We start from the raw sequence: 23687 nt of genomic DNA, 5'->3' as shown, positions 1-23687 counted from the left end.
GTTTCATGTGTTTTTATTGTTCTTTAATGTTTTACCCCTGCGCTGATGATACTGGAATACTGCCATAGTTATAATAATAACATCTAGTTTGTTCACAAATGAAATCTTTAACAATTGAACAATCTTCTGGCATCCATTTTAAACTTGGTGCTTTAAGTATAACACAACCTTTTTCCATACCGCTGCTACTGTAAATTTTTAAAATGTATATGTAAAAAAAACAAAAACAAAAAATATATTGTAATTTAATAAATTAAATATATTAAATAATTTTAAATATATTATATATAATTAATTAAAAAAAAATATAATAAAACAAAAAAAAATAAAATTATACCTAACTGACCTATCTCTTGCTGTTCTTTGTGGTGCTGTATTACTATTATGATCAATTGGATCTAAAAGACCAGCTTGTATTGCATCAGATGAATTTTCAAAATAATCGAATGTTGCATTAAATGGTAAACCAGTGCTCATCCATAAGAACATACCGGTACCTAAACGATTACCAGATGTCCAAAAATCATATTTACTATAGCCAGCATTTTGTAAATATTGTGTCATTGATTCAACTTTTTCTTTTGTTTCAAATGATGCCAATTGTAATCCCAATGATCGACAATATTGATATGCTAAGAAATAATTTAATTCCGGTGAATATGGATTCATTCGACTGATAAAATATTGAACACCATCTAACTGTATTGTTGTTATACGTTGCGCTGTAAAAATTAAAAAAAAAAATCATTTATAATTATTTTTAATTTAATTGGCTAATAAGCCAAGATATGAATAATAAAAATTCAAACAAATTTTTAAAATATAAATTGAAATTATTGCTCAATAAGTTTCAATTCAAATCTGACTGACAAGTATGGGGTTAAAGATAGAAACCTAGATTGAACTAGAGTAAATTAATGGCTATAAAGTAAAAACATTTTTGATTAATAAAATTGTTTAAAAACTCTTGCAAAACTTAAAATCATTGATTTATTGAATTTTTTTTTCTAATTACTTAGTGTTTACCAATCTATATGTTTTGTCAAATTATTTCAAAATTGTTTTCAGAAATTAAATCTAAATATTTCATATACGTATTACTTTACAAAAGATTCAAGTGGAGAACTCTACATAATCATTTATAATTAAAAATTTTTACTTTATAATTTTTTCTATTATTTTTCATAAACGAAACAAAATTATTGATTATTTTAACAAAAATATTTAATTTCCAACCTTATACTTGTTTTTATGCATTCATACAATAGATTCGAACATCAGAGAAGGGAATATAAATAATTAATATTCAATTCACCATATTTGAGAATTATTGCACGTCTCTTTGATTTTTAACACACAACATTTATATTTAAGTAACCACATTTACATGCCTATGTAAAATAAAATATTCAGTTTAAAATCAATGTATACAGTTAAATCATGTGATTAATTTGAAATTTCGAACAATTGAATTTTAAAATATATAAGAACATTTTAAATGTTATATAAAATTTCAACATAAAATTTCAACGATTTATCAGAATGTTATATATGAATATACATGTTTGTATATTTATTTGTAAAATCAATTTGGAATGCATTGTATGGTAAGTAATTTTAACATTAAATTTGTTATAAAATTTTATTAATGAAAATTTTTTTTAAATTTTATTGGTAACCTAAATTGTCCCATGATGAACAGACAAATACCACTGACCAATATTTTTTAATTTTTAAGATATTTAAAAATTTCTATAATACTATAAATATGCTATGCACATAAATATATATATATATATATATATATATATGTCTATACAACTTTGGTGCAACAATTTAATAGTGATAAGATAAGATTTTCAATATGGTATTTTAATTAAAGTAACATGTGAACCTTCGCAAATTTTGTTTCCTTTACATTTGCATATCTATAATATAAATGTATGTATGTATACATATGTAATAAATTTGTGCATTCCTATATTCATTCTCATTGTTCAAGTTTTTATGAAAAATCAGAAAAGTGTGCATAATAATTCAAAAAATAATTTCCACTCAAAGATGAATTTCAATTTGAACTTGTATTATAAATTATAAGAGAGCATTATATATAGCAGTGTTTCTTAAAATCATTGACAAGGCGACCATTAAAAGTTAAGGGCAATGATCTTGTGAAATGTCCGCTTTCAAATTTTTACGTTATTATTTAGTACTATTAAAAGTGTTTTATATATATATATATATATATATATATATATATATATATATATATATATATATATATATACATATATATAAATAAATATATATACATATACTCGTATGTATATTATTATATTAATAATTATATTAATATATCATAATAATATATATATATATATATATTATATATATATATATATATATATATATATATATATATATATGTATATATATATAGTTTATATATTATATATATATATATACATATATATAAATAAATATATATACATATACTCGTATGTATATTATTATATTAATAATTATATTAATATATCATAATAATATATATATATATATATATATATTAATATATATATAATATATATATATATATATAATATAATATATATATATATATATATATACATATATATATATTCATATATATATAAACTATTAAAAACAAAAAGTTATTCAAGTACTAGATACATTAATTAAGATTTAAAACTAAAATATTTAGTTCAAATTGATTTTATTGCAATACATACAATATACTAATTATATATATTTACATTTTATATATAGATTTTAAGTCTTATCGGATTTAAAGTTATTCATGCTCCTTAATCAATTTACCTACTCTTAATCTTTTAATTTTTCATTGTAACGCAACCATTTTTATATACTGTCTCCGATCATACTCGTGGTCGCGATCTCCTATTTTGAGAATCACTGATATATAACATAAATACATGTACATATTTACATGTTTATGTAGGCACATATTTTTTTTAAATCTTCTTCATGCAAAAATACAAGTCTTTTGAAGGAAAACAAAATAACTAAAGTATTAATGTCTTTCTTTTTGTATTCGTTTCTAAATTACATACAATCGGTTTATTCTATATAGGAGTATAGAGCGGAAAAACTGTCAAGTTTCATTAAAAGTGTTATTATTACAACTCTTCAGTTCATTTAAGACACAAATCTATCATTAAAGAAAAAAAAATTTTTTTTTGCTATATTAGTTTGAAAAACGCAAAGGTAACTCTTATTATTTTTTATGGATATGAGCATGAGATGCTCATTTTTTTTTTTAAGGGTTCTCTTTGTAAAAGTTGTATGCAATAAAAGTGTTACGTGACTACAACTACAAAACTATATTATTAGGAATAATGAGAAGAATGAAATCAAGAAGTACACCAATCTATATAGATATGTGTATATGTACATATTTGTATGTCAAAAAAAAGTTAAAAATATTTTTTTTTTTTTTGTAATTCATCTCATGTTCATGCGATTTATTTATATGACAAAAAAGTTTAGGAAGAAAATAAAAAATATATATATATATATATTAAAATATGCACGGATTCATTGTATAATACATCTCCCATACAATATATGTATGATTGTATGAAATACAATTATACATTTTAATTCAGAGAGAAATGTAGGCAGAATTAGAAACAGGGAAAAGAAAGAGATAGTAATGTAGAAGAAACAAGAGGAGATGAGACGAATTTATACTTATTAATATTATTGTGAAAAAGAAACTGAAATTGAATTTGAAAACATTGGAGTTGGAACGATGACTTGTTATTAAAAATGAAGAAAAAGAAAAAAAAAATTCACTTTTGATTTTTTTCTTTTTATACAACTTAAAATTCTTTGTGATTTCAAAAGTTATCATCCGGCGGGATAAAGGATGAAGCATATTAAAATAGTATATACATATATGACTGGTATACAATATAAAAGATATTTATGTTGACATTATATTGTCGGTTTTTCTATAAATTTTTGAAGAAGGTATCTTTTATTCATATTTAATTTAGATGATTTTGTAGGTGCTGTTTCCTTTTTTTTGGTTTTTTTTTAATATTAATTTTTGCCTGTTTTATATATATATCATATATATATATATATATATATATATATATATATATTATTTTATTTGTTTTATAAATATTTGTTAAGGTTTTTTGAGTTTTCAAATTCAATTCCAAATTTAAATTTACTTTTAGTTAAAATTATTTTGAAGTTGATATTTTTTTTTGAAAATATTTGATTATATTTATGCTTATCTATGTTATAGAAATGAGAAATGAAAATGAAATATTTAGCAAACAATAATTTTTTTAGATTTAAAAGAAATTTCATGAATAGTTTACATAGATTTACGAAAAATTTAAAAAAAAATATGTTCACTGAAATAAATGGCACTGACATTGTTATTAAAATTATTTCCATAAAATTTAATCGATTTCAGTTCAAACGTTTTCAGAGAGAGAGTTTAATTGAAAGAGTTTAGAGAGTTTATTTTGGAAACACAAGCAGAAATAAATATTACAATCCAAATTTTACTACTATACATAGAATTAATTCAAGTTTTGTATTGAAAAACCTTCTTAATAATTTTTTTTTTTTCAAAACAGCATTTAATGACTTTTACATACACATTTAACAGAAATATAATGTTAATTTTAAACAGCATTCTCTTAACATTAATCCTCTTCTTGCTAATTTATTTTTAATAGGTTTTTAGAGTCAAAATTATTTTAGAATATTTTTGCTTTTAGAATAGTTTTCTGAATTGAAATATTGTTTAATGTAATCTTATATCTGTATTCAAATTTATAAATTATTAAATATGGGTTATGAGTGTTATAATAAATTACTAAACCTGAATCAAATATTTTAAAACAAATATTTTAATGATAAGCTCTCCGTCTTTAAATTCTAAACAAAATTCCATTGTTACTGTATTAAACGAACATTATAAAGAAAATACAAAATGATTAGAGATTAGCTTATCATTATCATCACCAATTTGTGCCGATATTATTTTATTTCTTATATAAAAATTTAAAATGAGGACAAACTATTCAAATATATAGGACAAAAATTATTCAAAATAAAAAATCTTTAACAAAACAGACAAATAAGAAAATTTTTAATATTATTGTTTAAAAGAAAAATATAGAAAAAATATCAAAAAAAAAAAAAACAAAATTATTGCAAAACTTGTAACAATCGTTTAGAGAAATTTTCTATATATTCAAAATTTTTATTATTTTTCCATTTGAATGCATAAAATAAATCAATTGTTGTAAAATTTGTGCTAAATTTTTGTTTTTTTTTTTTTGTTCTTTTGTCTTATAGACTTTATTGGAACTTCAATTCAATGGTAAAGAAATTGAATTACAAGAAAAACAAAAAGAAATTCTAATCACAAAATTAACACCATATTCGGAATTCAAAAGGGCAACTTAAAAACATTAATAATTTATTCTGTCAATGCCCTTTTAATGGTAATGAAAAAAAACAAATCTACTGTTATTTTATTTTTTTATTTTGTTTTTTGAATTCTAGTCTCACTCTGCTCATAATAATAGCAATTGTTTAAGAAAATAAAAAATTGTAAACCAATAAATTGCGGCTTTACATATAGTTTAAGAGAAAAGTAATAAACCTTATTTTTTTTTTTATAAAATACAAATTTCAAAATAATTTTGTCAATAATAGGATACTTTTATGTTTTACTAAAACATTTATTATAATATTTAAATCTTTTGAAGGTTTAAAGACTCATTCTAATTAATTGAAGGTTCCACAGAATTTTTCAAATTAAAAAAAAACAATGCTCTTATTTTAATTTAAGAGACTAAAATATAAGAGTCATTGATTATGAAAACTCTCTTTGAAGTGAAATAGTTTTCAATTAAAAATTCTCGTAAAAGTTTATAATTCTCTTTATATACAAGTTGTATAATAAAAGCTGAAAATGCTGTAAATAAATTAAAGTGACATGCAACAAATTTTTACTTCAATCAGCGCACAATATCAAATTAAAATCCGAATTTAAGCATGTAGCCACCTCGTCAAATTTTGGTTAGGTTTCGTATAAAATATTCCAATATAAATTTTGACAACCGCTTCACGCTTTTTGTGTTTATGTAGTTTATGTAGCATTAGTAATATACCTTTATTAATTTCTCAATTTTATAATATGAGCAACAAACTTCTAATACACCTCAAATATTATAAAGTATACAATTTGAAAAATAAGAAGAAAAAGAAAACAATAATTCTTTTTTATGTAAAGAAGAGAAACATTGTATGTATTTTATGATAAATGTATTTCAGCTACTGTTCGTTAACTTTCATACTTTTAATATTTGAGATCAAGTAAAAGTGATACAAAATTTTTGTGTTATATAAAAGTAACCACACAGACTGTGGTAGAAATAAATTTTCTTTCTATATAATATTTTGTATTCGTAATACATTGAATATCTATGTACCTATATCCCATATATATAGCCTTTATTGAATATTTTCTTTTATTATATAATTATTTTGCAAATAAACCAAAAGATCATGACCCTACTCATGTTTCATGCACAAACTATATATATACGAATATATTTTTAAAATCTTCTTCAACTGATCCTATATATTAAGATATATACAAATATTCGTATATATATTTTGTATATAATAAAACTTGTATTTTTATAAATATAATGTTATAATGTATGTCTATATATATTTCCATTTTTAAGGTCATAAATTGATAATAATAGAAATTGATAGAATATTGGTGCGATTAAAATAAATCAAAATTTTTGAATAGAAAAATCAATTCAAAAAAATAAACTATTATACGTGTATATATCGATTGTTTTTATAGTTATTTTTGTGGGTTAACAGGGTAGAAAATATAAGAAATGAAAATTTGAAATAAACAACAAAATAATAAGAGATTGAATCAAATCATAAATTTTGTGCTTATGCTTATGGGAATAGGTCATAAATATCTTATAGCTATAAATATATATGTATGTATTTATAATTTTTATCCTAAAAAAGTAGAACAAATAGAAGGAATAGAACTATATTATGTATATACATATATATAATATTAATTCTTGGAATTTAAAATTCTACGTAAACATTGTATTATCAATAGGAAATAATAAACAGAAAATCATAATAAGAAAAAATTAATTATATAGAATTATAAATATGATGAAGTACAATGATTGCAATATACAACAAACGATGAGATTTCCAAAATTGTGGGTCAATAGAATTTTAGAATAAAAATATATTACATTTATATATATTCATATAGATATATATAATATGATATAGAAAAGAAAGATAGAAAGAAAAAAATATAAAAATTAAAATGAATAACAAAAAATTATAATTAAAGAACTCAATAAAAATTTAATTGTAGTCAGGCTTTATATGTACAGTATATATTACATACATAAATGTATACATATACACATGTACATATAAAATTTAATAATTTTCACATTATTTTCCACAACCTAAATTTCGAAGAATAGAAAATTATCTTTTCTATGAAAAATTATAGATGTAAAGTTAGAATATTTTTTCTCTTCTGTTTTGTTTTTTTCTCTCTCATGATACAAATTTTTTATCAGAACATCTTCTATAATTTAATATAATTTCAATTTTTTTCCCCTATTATTATTAACACTATTATTTTATTATTTTTATTTTTATTTAATTTGCCGCAGCATTCAATTTTAAATGAAGAATTTTTTTTCCGGCATTACGCAGTAATTACAAATTTTACGCCTTAATAAATATTTTAATTTAATAAAATATTAATTTATATATATAATTATATATGTGTTTTGATTTATACAGTTTCCACTTTGATAATAATACATTATATAATATTAATTAATTCTGAAACTATTATATTCTATCAAATATCAAAATTAATTTGAATTTAATTTTAAATTTAATCTTCCTTTAATTGATTGAGAGTATTAATTTTATATTTTACTCTACTAATGTAATGATAATGGAGAAACAATCTTCCGAACTAAAGTTATTAATAGTTAAGACGATCTTTTATATTAATACCAACATTTAAATTGTTATACCAACAATTAATATGTCCAGAAAACTAACACTAACATATTTGTATATGAAAAACAAATGGTAGAACTTTATTATGACATGAAATAAAGGAAAATTTGAGAGAAAAATTTATTTACTCTTTAATTGACCACATGAAATTGAAAAACTACTACAGAGGCGTATGTAAATTGCTGATTAAAATTAAAAATTAAGTAAAAAAAAAATTTAACTGTTATACATTTTTATTTTTATATATTTATATAAATCATGTTCTTAATTTCATTTCCGTGACATATTATTTTACAGAGCATCGTGTTACATTATTGTAATTTTCCAAAAAAAAAAAAACTAAAGTAAAAAAATAAGTAAATTTTTTGAAGAGCACTCACTATTTTGTTTTTATTCTAATGGAATATCTTATAAAAAAAGGATTCTTACAATATTATATACAAAAATTGTTATCAAATTTGACATTTTAATTACTCTCAGCGTCTTAACATATCTAAAATAGGCTTAAAAAATAACTACTTTTTCTCTGTTAATTTTTTCATTTGCACGATTGCAATGTTTAGCAAAAAAAAGCATTCATTAACTAATTTAGAATACATAAAAATGTATGTAGAAACAAACGAACACATAAGTGTTTGATTTTTAAGCACGAAATTTAAGAAATTATATTGAGTGTGCAAAATAAATAAAAAAATAAATTTTGAGATTTTTATGAAGTTTGCGTGAAATTCTTATTTTTCGAAAAATATAAATGACAGCTTAAATTTGCCCTTTATTTAAAGGAGAGAAACCACGGTATAAACAAAACGAGAGAAAAAATTATAAATAAATACGGTACATAATACATGTATACTTTTGAATAGCATTTGGAATTTTAAAATTAAAAATAAAAACGCAAAAAAAAAAAAATTTTTCTTGTAACGAAAAGACCATTAAACTTAAGATCTGTCATGTTTTAGAAATTATTTAAGATTACATTATAAGTGAGGAAATGTCTAATAAAAAATATAAATTGTGTGAATTAAGAAGAGAACAAAACTTAAGAGCATAAATTTCCTTTTTGTTTTCATTAAATGAGTAACACGAATTTAACATAAATTTCTATTTAACGATTCATTGATTCTGTTAGCAATAATAAGGATTCGTGCTCTGAGAAAATTTAAGAATAAGAAGAAAAAAATTAAACTGTTCCACTTATATGTATATCTACATACGTTAGATAATTTTGACCATCTATGAGAAAAATGAGAATCATTATTTTGGCGAGAATTGGTGTCAATAGAACCGTGAGCTTTTATTATTTCAATTGATTTTTTTCTCTTCTCCTTTGTTTTACTAAAAATTTGCAAGCACGTTTTTTTTTTAAATAACTTTAAGGGTCATTAAAGTAAATAAGGAATTTGATTTATAAATTTTTCTGTTACATTCAACATTGAGATATATAGAGTCAAATAGGTTAGGCTCATTGTAAAATATAAAAATGAAAAAAAAATTGGTATAACAGATACTATTTTTTACAATGTATAACAGATGAGTTTGACAAAAGATTAAAACGAGAAACTTCGTTTTTTAGATTTTTGTTTCAAAAATCCCGGTGAAAGCAATTTTACTATAATTCTTTGACAGTAGTGACATTAAATATGGTACACTTATAAATTGATTAATAAAATATAAATTAGTGTTCCTTTTTGTAATAAATAAATTTCGGTACAACGAATTTATTAGTAATTTAAAGGAAAAATATATACGTAATCTTTAATTACGTACACGTATACATATATATATATTTAATATCATCTGCTTCCCGTGACAGAACAAATCCAAATTTTGCATGTGAAATAATAATAAAATTAAAAAATTTCATGCAACGTTTCTTGTTTTGTTTTTACAAAATTTTTTTACATAATTTACGCATTCCTTACCAAGAAGCAATTTATAATGTACATATTTACAAAATGCAAGAATTTATAACATTATATTTTTAATATAATACAAACTAGGTAAAAATTATGAAAATTTAAAAATAACATTTTATACATATACAAATACTTGAGGAAAACGCGTTTATGCTATGTTTGACTAAAATTAAACTCCAGAGTGCATTTGTCTGCAAACTCAAGAGTGATTCGGCTGAATTTGAGAAAATGTTGTTGAATTTCGTTGAATTGATGGTAAGAAATAGTGTTGAATGTTATTATTAATGCGAAAATATAAAGATAGCATGTTATTTTCCTAAAAATTTAAATATAAACTTTGCCGTAAATATTAAAAAAATGTTGATATCCTTCACAAGAATGTATAATGTAACGGGTATAGGTGCAAAAAGAATTGAAAAAACTTTCAAAATCGTACATAGAATAAAAGTGTGTAGGGTAAAACAAAATTAGGTGTGGGCATATACTTTGTTTCATTATGTAAGAATTTATTATAAATTTTTTTAATTTTTTTTTTTTTTCATAAACCAAATAATAGATATGCCATAAATATAAACATTATATACATTTTTAAATCAATTATGTAATTCTATATGTACCTATGTATGAATACAAAATAAAATGTAACATTAAATTCTTAAATATCACATTAATAAAGATAATTAAAGTGCTAATATTGAAAGTCAGTCATGTTTTTTAAAAGAAATATTTAAAATTTAAGGCTTGCAATGTTGCAACGTTGCAATGTTAATGAGAGAAATTAATATCAATAATTTTTAAAATTATAAAATGTGCATTAATAATTCTATAATTATTACTCAATGGTTATTTAAATAATATACATTAATTAATATACATTAAAAGAAAAAATAGATTTTTATTTTAATTGAAAAAAATATTGCCTCACTTTTCCCAAATGAAATATTTATTCATTCAAGTGTGTATGTTAAGAATGTATTCTGGAAATTCTAATATGAGAAATATATAAGTAATTAATAATCATTCACAATATTAGATTCATTCACAGTATTTGATTTATTAATAAATAGTTAATTGTTACTATTACTTAAAGATCTATGTTATTGCAATTATATATAATAAATGAATATGCATTCCATTAAAATTTTTCATATACATATTCTTCATTTCATTGTTAACAAATCCCACTCTTTCTGTCATATAGTATGAATTTTTCTATAATCATTATTACAAATATGTATGCAAAATTTTCTTCTGGTAATTTTTTTTCAAATGAATATTAATAAAATATGGGTATAAAGGAAATGAAAACAAGTCTTTTTCCGGTTTACAATTTTTTTTTTTTTTGTTCGTTTATAAATTTAATAAAATATAAGTATGACTTGATTTTTATGCTCCTTCATGATTATTATACTAAAAAAAATTACAAATTCAACTCATTTGCAGAATAAATCTAATCGAATTCAAATTGTTTTTTTTAAATATATAAAAGTAGCAAAATAATAAAAAAAAATTTACGAAAGGCAGGAAAAACAAAATTGTAATGATGACTGTTATAATAATACAAATAAATAACTAACTAAATAAAAAATAAACATAACAATAACATAGAGAGTAATCAAGAAAAAAAAAAAAACAAAAAACAAAAATTCTATATTTAACTTTTCGATTCCCATATATTTTGAACAGGAACAGAATAAAAAAAAAAAAAACAAAAAAAAAACAAAAAAATTCTCGACTTGTCTTCTTGATTTTGTAAGTAAGTACATAATGTATATGTATATAATGTACTTGTATATACATTAAATATTTTATACAAAATATCTTCAATGAACTCTTCTTTAAACAGACTTACTTTATTTAGCTTCTGATGGGCTACCAATAAACCCATAATTGATTTTATTTAGAGCCAAAAAAAAATATACTTTTGAATTTCTTTTTTTTTGTTCCATTCTATATGTATAACTTAAAATATAACTGAGGTGATGGTATTCTTTAACCATTTTCGTTTTTTTTTTTTTGAGTTTTATTTTAACTATAACTCCGTCCAAATTGAGTAAACGCGCGCGCAATTTATCGTTTAATTCTATATGTACCTACCTATATAAAAATTCGTTTAAGTATTGTGCATGTATTCATTTATGTGCAAAAGAAAAGAAAAACGAATAACAATAATAAAATCAAAAATAAAATTCAATAATGTTTAGTTTTAGTTGACTAGTAGTAGAAAGATAGAAAAAGAATATTGAATGTATGTATGTATACAATTTATGCACCCATACCCCTATCTACACACATAACTACCAACAAAATATATTTTACTGCCACTGAACTTTAACGATTTTAAAAATAGAAGAAAGAAAAGAGAAAAACCAAAACGACGCAATTACTTGCAAAAAGCAAAATAAAACTAAAAACAAAAATTAATCAAATAAAAAAAAATTCAATTCTATAAATAGAAATGAAAATATTTTACATTTTTTGGATTGCATTTAAAATTATTATGTTGGTAACTCTGAAAGAGGAATTTCGTTGTTGAACACTTTAAGTTCAAATAAAAAAAAAAAAACAAGAAAGAAAAAATAGTATTTTAACAAGTAGGTAATTTGATACTTAATTTAGTGTACATAATATATAAAAAAAAATTTGAAACTCTCGGAAAGAAATTCATTAAAATTCAATTTAAATAAAATATGCTTAAAAATTTTTTTTCTTTTTAATATTTTTGTTTATGGAAATCTATTCAAGTTATAATTCAATTTGACATGTGTCATAAGTTGCTGAATTTACTTACTATAACTACATACATATGTATGTATACATACTTTTGTCACTTTTAACTCAAATTATTATAAAACTGATTTTTTTTGTATTTATACAAATTTATATTTTAAATTTTTGTATTAGTCATTAGTTGAATCAGTTGAACGCACCCTAATTAAGAGTATATAAGAATATATTTTTATACCATAAAATTCACCACAAATTACGGTTGAATCCCCTTATATACATATTTTCCAGTTTTGCTTCCCCTCTGGTAGAATAAATCGAATATGTTGAAAATAGTTATTAAAAAAAGTATTTTATTTTATTGAATGAGTATAATGCTCACAGCCCACTATCAGAGACTCTGTGGTACTACCTTTATAGTACATGATAATGTTTACATATACGTAAATTAAGATGCAATCTAAGTTTGATGAAAGTTGTATACGTATGTAAAGTGTAAACACATTTTGTGACGGAAAATACTAGAAATTATTCTAATGTCATCGGATTGACTGTCAGAGTCTGAGTCAGATTTTTTAAAAATAATATGGCAATAATTAAACTTTTATTTGAGCTTTAAACAGCGATCAGCTGATTTTTTATTTTAGTTATAAATTTTATAGCAAATTTGTTAAATTTTGACGCCAAGTCGTAGTTACATCAGATTATTCAAATCTTATATGTAAACATCTGTTTAACTTATCGTAGATTTAATCCTAGAGTTTGATATTATGTGAAAGTCACCTATTCAGAATTACAATTATTCAAATAATTTTTCTAATTTATTTTTCAATTAGAAATTAGTTTGTTCTTATTTCGGAGTGATTACCTAGTAAATCATCTATCATAATTACTAAGTATGCAGTTTTAAATTACAATATATTTTCAATTAGATCTAATATTTAAATTTTAACAAGTTTGGTATGATATTATTTCTATTAATTATAATTTATATAACCTCATATTTTTTTTGCCTCATTATTATAGTATAATTATTAATAGTTATAAAAGTAGTTGATATTAAAAAAATATAAAAAATTAAAATAATTGGAAGATAAAAAACTTATATGTACATAAGTTACTATACGGTTAGCGGTAAAAATTGAATGTCACATGCTAATGTTTTAAGACATAATATTTTTTTGTAAAGCAATTACCATATTATTAGAGAAATTGGTTCAAGCAATTTCATTTTTATTTTAATGACCGTGTTTAACAACAGTATTCGTATACAAGAATTCTTTTAATACTGCGACTTTTGATATAGAAGTTCAAATTCTAATGCATCTGAAACATTTTTCCTTACTCAATTTTCTAAAGTTCAATTCATCTTCTATCCTGGAGCGCGAGTTTCTTTTTTCTTATTTTTTTTTTTTTGCTTTTAAATTTAGTATAAAATTTATGCAAAATACTTTTATTATACGATTTATTTTTCATGTCGTTTTTTTTTAGGTTTTTATTTTTTTCTCTATAAAGTTTCACTTATTTTATATAAGCACATACATATATCTATATGGATTTGTTTTGAGGCATTGATCGCGATTAAAAAAAATTTCATCTTTGCCTGATCTTGATCTTACACGTCTCTTAAATATCTTTAAATTCAAAATGTCTGTAATCATATATATGTACATATGTTTATACCAATGTATACATGGATGCAAATGCTATTATATGGTGCTTAAGTATACATTCGCGTAAGTATATAAGTATAGGTATGCGTTGCGCCTTTATATTAAGATTCAGAAAAGAGGAGTTATAATACAAATTGCAAGATTAAGCTGGATATGTACTATGTGTATAGTTTAAAAAATGAGTATAAAAAAATAAGGAAAAAAAATAGTTGTTGTTTTTTCATTTTTAACTTAAATGAATTGGATCTTAAGCGCTCGAAGAGCAATTAGTGAAGATTCAGGTTTTCTCATGATTGCGCCTTTTTTTTTTCTTTTTATGTTATTGTACTTTTAATTCTCTGTTATATTAAAGTTAAAAAAAACTTTAGTTCTTTTCTTATGCAAACGAAATGTGAGTACGTATTTATTTATGTACATGCATTTACGTAAAAATAGTTAGAAAATTTTATAGACGAAGATCTTTGATAAAAAAATAAAATAAAAATAATGGTAATATTTTTATATTACAAACATACATACATATAAATATCATTTAATTTGTTTGAAGATAATTAAAACCTTTACGTGGAAAAAAAGTAACAAAAACTAAAAACAAAAAAAGAAAATCTTTAAAGTTCTTTTGCAAATGTCATGTGCTTTCATGTGTATTATAGCTAATTAGAGAACATAAATTTAAGGTAAAATGTTTTGTATACGTTAATCTGAAGAGAAAGATTAAAAAAAAACAAGGAATCCAAGGGAGTTGGATTTACGCAGATCTGTTAATGATAAAAAATGAAAGCTGTCATTCAGGTTCCTTAATCCATTTAATCGTTTTGACTGCTGCTTCGTTTCTTTATTTTCCTACATAGTATAGATACATATACCTAAAGGAGTAGTTTCTTTCTAAATAAATTCTAAATTTAAAATTTTTTAATTGAATAATGTGCTAAACATAAAAGAATCCTATAGAATCCAAATTCATATACAAATTTTAAAAATTGTAAGAATTCTTCATGAATACTATTGTAAGTTCACGCAAAATTAACATTTAAAAAAAAATTATGCATTGTGAATACCATAGAGTAATTGTTGTTCTTATTTTTGACGTTTTTAAAAATCAACATGACATTTGTTATTTAAAAATGTCAAAAGAATGAAAATATATTTAACCGCTTTGTTAGATGTTTGAAAAAAAGTCAGTTGTACAATTATTGTTATTAGAATTAGTTTTAATTTTAATTTTATTTAAAATATTAATGATAAAGAAATTTTGTGTCAGAATCAATTTATTTACACATTTTAATAATATAACATTGATATTTTTTATATTACAAAGGACTAAACTCTTGTCCAACTAAATTTACATACATATGTATGTATATACTTACATAAATACTTGCATTAAAAATTCATCTTAATTTTGGCAAAGCAATCAGCACTAATTTGTAAAGAGAGATCAGTAAATGAATTGAGCCTAAATACGATATTGCAGTCAATTCGGTTTTCAATGATATTACCGTTTTTGAATGAAGATAAACTTTGTGCTATACGGAATTGGTATTTTTACATGATTTTGCTGTGATAAAAATAGTGATATACATATTCAGGTACATATTTTATTTCTGAATTATTTGCTGTAATTGAAAAAACTATTTGTATTTGATATAGAAACTAACGTTTTTAAGTAGTTTAAAGAACAAATCTTGAAATTTCTCATAATCTAGGGTTCGTTTCAATAATTTGGAGGTGTTATTTCTTAGGAAAAATCACGAAATTTCATTTTTATTGTAGAAAAATTTCTATTTTACTTTTTATTCAATTCTTATTTGAATTTTTGGCCAATTTTTTTATAACGCAGATGTTCATTTGATCAGTATGCAATTAATATAGAATCATTTTAATTATATGTTTAAGGATTTAATAATATAAAATAGAAGTGAAATGTTTAAATTTATTTATAAAACATAAGTATTTCTATAGGAAAACTATGGATGTAGGCATGTAGGCACCTAATTTGTATGTCAAGATAAAGTTTACATTTCCTTTTATGTATGAAAAATCGTGTGTATTTTTTATTAAAATAATAACTAATATTATGTACCTACCAATGTACATATAGAAAAAATATTATCTAGAGAACCCAATTAAAATTATTTACAGTTATTTTAATTAAATTTTATTCTATGTACGTGTGGAATTGATCAATTAAGCTTCATCATTTTTTCCACGCAATCATATATTTTCCTTTGCTAATACACAACAACAAAGTTTTGCAAATGAACTCACATCATTTAATAAAATTTATAGATTTTTTGCATAAATTTCTATTTCTATAGTGTATGTAAGTACTTATAGTCTTTGTATAAAATTAATGACAGTGTAATTAAATTTAATGAGTTTTTCTCCCTATAGAAAGTTATTATTATATGTAAACTATGTGTATCCCTTTATTTAACATTGCTTTTTTTTTTTAGAATTTTCTGCTTTCCAATGAAAAATTATAGATATCAATTTGTCTATACTACATTTACATCGTAAATTAAATAAAAATAATTTAAAAATGGAAAATCATAGAAGGAAAATTAAGAAGGTGTTGCCTCGATATACAAAGATCATAATGATAATGGTAATCATATATTGATTATGTAGTCAATTCTACATACATATCATATAATATGGAAAAGATTATTTGAAATAATAATGATAAATAGATTGATTGAAGAAAGGATGGAGTTTCCTTCGATTAAATAATGAATAGTTTCATAAAACGTGGTTATAATATTGCGGCATCGGCTTTTTTTAATTTAAGGTGATATTTTATTAATTTACGCCCTTGCGTGTCTTAAATCGTTTTAAAGTTATATTCATAAACATTGATAATTATTCATTAAAATTAAAAAACCGAAATATATTTTACAAATAAAAATAATATTTTACATTTATTTCTTTTTAAATTCTATTTATAATGTAAAAATTATAAAAAAAAAAATCGAATGAAATGCAATAAAACTTATATTTTGAAATTTTAGTATGGAAGTGTAAAAAAAAATATTGTTAAAAATTTTCCTTATCTAGTGTTTTTTTTATCGTTTATAAAATAGTGTGAAAATTTGTCTACTCTATCTAGATTCAAATCAATAAAAAACTTTTAAGAATTAAATGTTAATTGCAAAGGATTAATGAAGAGGAAGAAATCATTTTACGATTTTATTTTTTTTAAGCAAAAGAAAATAAGTATTTTGTTATAGCATAATTGTTAAAATAGAATTTACTGGTGTTTATTTGATGCAATTTGCAAAAACTTGCTTTAAAGTTTATGACTCCAACTCGAATCAACTACAATTTTAATTTTTTTTTCATTTGCCAACCTTTAGTAGAGTAATGGAAAAAAATTTTGATTTTGTCTGTGATTCTGACTTTTATTCTGTCTTTGAATCCGATTTTAATTTTCACTATGACTTTAACTGTGACTTTGCTGACTGTATGTATAATACAAAATCTGATCTAATGGGCTAGAATATTTATAAATATGCTTAAAATATATGTATATGTACATAAATGTAAGTAAAATTTTATAATATAACTTTGTTAAAAATGTATAACTTTTATCAAAATGAGCTTAAGACAATGAGCTTTCGTATATTTAAAATAATTTTGTCAAAATTCTAAACTAAAAATATGTATGTATATGTGAACAAAGAAATTTATTTTTATAAGGAAAGAAGAAAAATGCAGTAATTTACTTTTTGAGTTAAAGAAGAAAACTTTAAACCATAAATTTCAATTTAAAACGAACTTGATTCAATTTGATATGATATCCACAGAGTCATTAATTTCAAAAAATATTTATTTGCTTTTATATAATTTAAATTAAATTTTTATGTAAATTAAGTGCTATTATGCCGAGTGCTTCGATAACAAAGTAAAAAACAAATATAAATTTCAAATTAAATTCTTGAAACTGTAGTTCATTACATTTCTCAGGAAAGTAAAAAATTCTTATATGCTGTAAAAATTAGCATACAAATGATTTTAATCAAAAAATACTTTTTTTTAAAAAGATAAATGAAGGTGGCAGGCAGGTGGTTATTTTCATTGCAATTAAATTTTTGGGATGAAAAAAACTAATTTGAGAAAAATTTAGCAGCATTCTACCATCATACATAATTTTTATCTGAATTACCTCATATTAGATTTCAATTTTTCGGTTCTTATTTTATAATTTTAAATTCGATAAAAAAAACCATTTCATATAAAATAAGAGTTTTGTGTGAATGAAAATGTTAATGAACTTAATTTTTTTAAGAACACAATTGAAATTGTGTAGTCATACATTGTTGTGTTACATATTTAAACTTATATGAACAATTTGGTATAAAGACATTCTCTTGCTATGTTATATACTCGCAATAAATACAAAAATTTAAATTAGTGTAACTTTTAAATTAAGTACTTTAGTTCTCTTTACGAATAGTTGAGAAAAAGAGTTTAGAATTCAATAAGAATAAAACCTGCAATGTTGTAGATATACTAATTTTTTTTCCCGGTGAATACGTAGCCGACTTCATTTCAATTTTGTGTTTAGATGGTTAGTGAAATTTATTCAAATCTCGAAAATTAAAAAAATATCTCTAGAACAAATGCTCGCCAGGTTTATATTTAAGAATTTAAGCAATTCAAAATTTGTTTCAAGATTTTATACCTCATTTACTAGAAACTACTAATTTTAACTTATTCATCTTAACATTCCTGTACATATGTATTTCAATGTGGCTTTAAAAATCTTTTATTTATGTATATAATCATATTAATAATAAAAATTTTCTTTTGTTTTTACAGTTAAAAAAGTAGCTGCTTGTTTGAACGAGTAGATTCTTTTCAGAGATATAAAAGAATTTTTTTTGTTCTATTGTAATCAACAGAAAATGATATTAGTATTTAAACCAGTTTGTTATATATTAAGTACAGTGATATGATAGTTATATATGTATTTACATGCATATATGGATTTTAATTTAGCCGATACGGTGCAGTACGGTCTAACAAATAACTTAAATCAAAAATTTTTTTAAGATAATTGGCGGTGAGAATCATTAAAGCAGTAATTATGACAAAAATTAAGGTGGTAGTGACGAGAGCCAGCTAGAAGGTAACGAAAACCGATAAAATTGCACAAAATCGTTTATACATATTATGTATATGGCATAAAAAATAATTAATTTCAAGATTTAATTGGTGAGCGCAGGCAAGGAAAAATTTGTGCTGAATATAATTGTAATTAGAAAAAAATTCTCTGAAAAGTAGGGATTAGAAAAATCCTAAAGTTCTCTTCCTTATTTAAACAGTTCAAACGGTAAATAATTGGGTTTAATAAGTTACCAATTATTACATATTCTCTAACATGAAAAACCGGAGAAGGATTATGATGTGCTCTATAAAAGTTTTTTAAAAATATTTTCGAATTTAATCCTGCGAGCTTTTACTTAAAAATATCTGTGGAAATCTTCGAAAATGGTCCTTCGACATGTTAAGAGGTAATTTCACCTGGTAAAACTCGACAATTTCAAGATTAATCTGTTTTTGCATTTTAGGTTTGGAATTATTTTGTCATGCATAATATGGCTGTTTTATTTTGTGGTAAATACATATATACTGTTCCAGTTTCTACAATATTTGAAAACCAGTCCTGACTTGGTGCATATATTCATCCATATGGTATGTAATTAAATTCTGTATTATATATTTACATTTAAATACAATACACTTACTATTTTTTTTTTTAGTTTTACATTTTATTAACCGGAATCCTTATATCAATAATTTCTTAATTTTCATATATGATAAATATTAACGATTTTTTAAATTTCTTAATTCTAACATATTTTTAGACATGTATGTATGTACATACATCCATCTGTGCACATGCTTATACATTTCTTTTGAATATATCTTAGGCAGTCAGGTGTTTTATACTTTGTTTAATTTTTCAGTTTTCTGAACCTTTACCCATACATATTAAAATTCATGCATACAGGAGTCAAAAATACCGGTAGTTAAAACAGCTGATAAGAATGAATTATTATTGAGGTAATAAAAGAGTTTTGTTAAATTAATTTTAGATGCATCTTAAATATAAAAATATAATGTTTTAATTACGGTTCATTTTCTATACAGTTGTTATTAGTGAAAATATCTTTTCTTGTTTTACATACTTAGTATTCTTTTTTTAAATTTGAAATTTTACAAGTTAGGTCTTCTTTTAGAAGTGGAATTGAAAAAAAAAACACACATTATTTGTACCCAAATATAAAATTTAGAAAACTAATGGTGTAATAATATTACAAAAACAGTAAAAATAATCTTAGCTGTGGTTCCTTTTTTTGTATTCTTTTTAACCTTAATAAATTATAACTATGTATTTATTATTTTGAACATTCACATCAGGTGAGAAAATAATAAAGAAAGAATAATATAATATGTGAAGTATATTAAAAGAGCTTATAAAGAAATACATTGTGTATTTGTATGTATATTAATATATATTTAACGTAAATATACATATAATAACGAGCGCATATCATTTAAAACCCGCACTGAATTTATAATGATAAGCATATAATACTCGCACATGTATTGTAAAGAATTTAAATATACAATACTTAAGGGTTAATGTAAAATAATTTTTTGTTTAAAATTTAATTTTATAAGAATATATATATATATATATATATATATATATATATATATATATATATATATATGCAATTTAATTATTAACACTAGATTTTCTATAGTTCCCATCATAATCGTTATTTTTTTTTTTTTATTTTAAAACTTCCTTGTTATTTTATTGTAAATGTTATACTTGGGACATCACAATAATTATGGTAAACAATAAATTTCACGTCTACGGTCAATCAACTTAAATAGCAGAAAAAGGTGATTTAATGAAAAAAAGTGATAATATTGTATTGTGATGGTTAAATAAAGAGAAGGTAAAAAATACAAAATGTAAAAGTACAAAAAGCAAATTCTTAAAGCAAGCAATTGGCATGCAATTAAAATAATGAAAAAAAAAGTTTCGCATTATTTATAAAATGCTTTAAGAACAAAATCAAATCTCTTCTCAATACTCTTTGTTTTTATGCATATTTTTAAAATAACATTGAATATAAATTGATCATTTAATTCGTTTACAAAGAAACATTAATATATACAAAATATATATTAAATATTTGCATAATTATATAAATATTTATGTTGTGATTTTTCTCATCTTTGTTTGTTTATAAAATATTTCTTTTGTAATAAGTTCCTTTTTTTCCCCTTTCAAAAGCAAAGCGTTCTTTAATAAGTAAAGTTGTAAATTTTCATTTTTTCTTCAATCTTATCTACTCATCTTAATGGGTTTTTTTTTCATCTTTTAAATGTCTAGGATAATTATTAAGAATTTTTTATACTTTTCTTGATGTCAATAAAAATTTTTATATTTTAAAAGAAAGAATAAATTACAAAGTGCAAAAATTTCATCAGTGAAATTTTATTATTACTTTAGTGAGTTAAACTAAAACGACGAATGAATATTACATATTTGTAAAATTAAAAAAAAAAATTTTAAATTATCCGCGACTTGAAAATTCCAACAAGATTTTATTGCCACACAATTTAGCATTTATTACTCATAAAGTGAATTTGGTCAGAAGTAGGATATTTAAAAAAAAAATTAAGAAATGATTTTAATTCTTTAAAATTCAACAATTCATTTAGATTTTTAAAAAATTTAAATTTTTAAAAAATATATGTAGTTTTAATTCTATATTAAATATTTTTTTGTAATTTTAAACAATTTCAAAATTTATTTATTAAAAAGAATATTGAATAGCATAGTTTTTATAAATTCTGCTTTGTCACTTTAATAATTCCAACCTACTCTATTTACATAATAAGGTGTCGAAGCCAAATTATTTGTAAGATTTTTGAAATATATACTTTAAATTTAATTTTTTTTGAAAGAATCTCAAATAAGTTTTGAATATAGTATAAGTTCAGAATAATCTTTATTATTTTAAATTGAATATTTTTTATTTTAAAGTTTTTCGCTTATATCTTTTGTTCAAGTAAGCATCACCTCTAGCTATCATCTACGTTTCTTTGTATAAATTAACTCACATATATGTAAAAATTTTTATAGTTCTTTGTAAGGTGGGATTTATATTTGATAATGCTTACTTATAAATCATTAATTCAAAAAAAAATTGGATATTGCAAGAAATAAGTTCTGTTTTTTAAAATTGTACTGACTGATTTTTGTATTTTTTCTCAAATTATCACTAAACGTCTCACTTTAAAAAAAAATGTGAATAAATTTTGTATGCATTATAGAAAAAAGGAGATACGCAATATCGAATAATTCTTGTCATTCGAAAATTACATTATACAAATATAAGATAGTTACTCACTTCCGAGTAAAATAGCGAGATAGTAGATCAGGCCGTAAGAATAGCAAGACATTTGATTTTGAAAAAAAAATTCGAAAATCCTATGCTTTAGGTTATCAGTTTGTAAATTAATAAATACGATTTTAAGTCTTTCTTTATTAAAGTTAAACTAAATTTCAAATTATTTAATAAAAAATATTTGCATATATAAAATTAATTAAATGTTACAAACCTGATATGCACGCCACAATGCTCAATAAGCAAAATAGTACGATTTTTGCCATTTTATATTTATTTTATAATTTTTTCTAACAAATACAAAATAATTTTAAACAAAAGCAAAACTCGAATTTAAAAATAAAGAAAAAAAATTTTTTTTTTTTTCTTTAATTCACTTCACTTTTTAGAAACAATTTCACTTCACTGGGTTCTCGTTCACTTTTGTATTCGATTTTCAAAAATATAAAATATAAAATTTCTTCTTTTATTTTATTTTCTTAACGAAAAACTAAAATCAGCTTCTTTTTATTTTCAACTTTTTTATGTGGTACAAAATAGTTCGAATCTAATCACTTTAATCGTCTTCTCTTAGCTGTTACTGAAACTGAACTAAGAATAATGTTTTTAAAAGTTTTAAAATTTCAATTTTTTATATTATATGAATATTTTATATTTCAATTTTTTTTTGTTTCTTTTTTTTTGTTGATTCGTGAAAAGGTTCTGTTTATCACAAAAGATTCCTTACAACTGAGAACTTAAAATGAAAATTTAAAAAGAAAAACTTTTTATTTTTATTTGATTTTCTTATTTTTGATTCTTATTCTCTTTTT

At 21.8% G+C, this 23687-nt stretch overlaps 1 protein-coding gene across 4 annotated transcripts; it reads right to left on the bottom strand.

The window, feature by feature from the left end:
- Positions 1–28: 28 nt before the first annotated feature.
- Positions 29–23687, bottom strand: LOC129615584 (uncharacterized). Of its 4 annotated transcripts, none has more exons than XM_055530845.1 (3): positions 23090–23687; positions 338–722; positions 29–185 (listed from the first exon to the last, which is right to left on the bottom strand). In XM_055530845.1, the coding sequence occupies exons 1-3, from the start codon at positions 23139–23141 to the stop codon at positions 32–34; spliced, it is 591 nt and encodes a 196-aa protein (XP_055386820.1). In that variant the 5' UTR covers positions 23142–23687; the 3' UTR covers positions 29–31. The 4 variants fall into 4 exon arrangements, with proteins under 4 accessions (XP_055386820.1, XP_055386819.1, XP_055386824.1 ...); XM_055530844.1 differs by having other exon boundaries at positions 29–188; positions 23090–23686; XM_055530849.1 differs by having other exon boundaries at positions 347–722; positions 23090–23686.

Source organism: Condylostylus longicornis, unplaced genomic scaffold, assembly GCF_029603195.1.
Source record: "Condylostylus longicornis isolate FDR11 unplaced genomic scaffold, ASM2960319v2 ptg000137l, whole genome shotgun sequence".
NCBI lineage: Eukaryota > Metazoa > Arthropoda > Insecta > Diptera > Dolichopodidae > Condylostylus > Condylostylus longicornis.
This window is presented reverse-complemented; position numbering and strand designations above follow the sequence as displayed.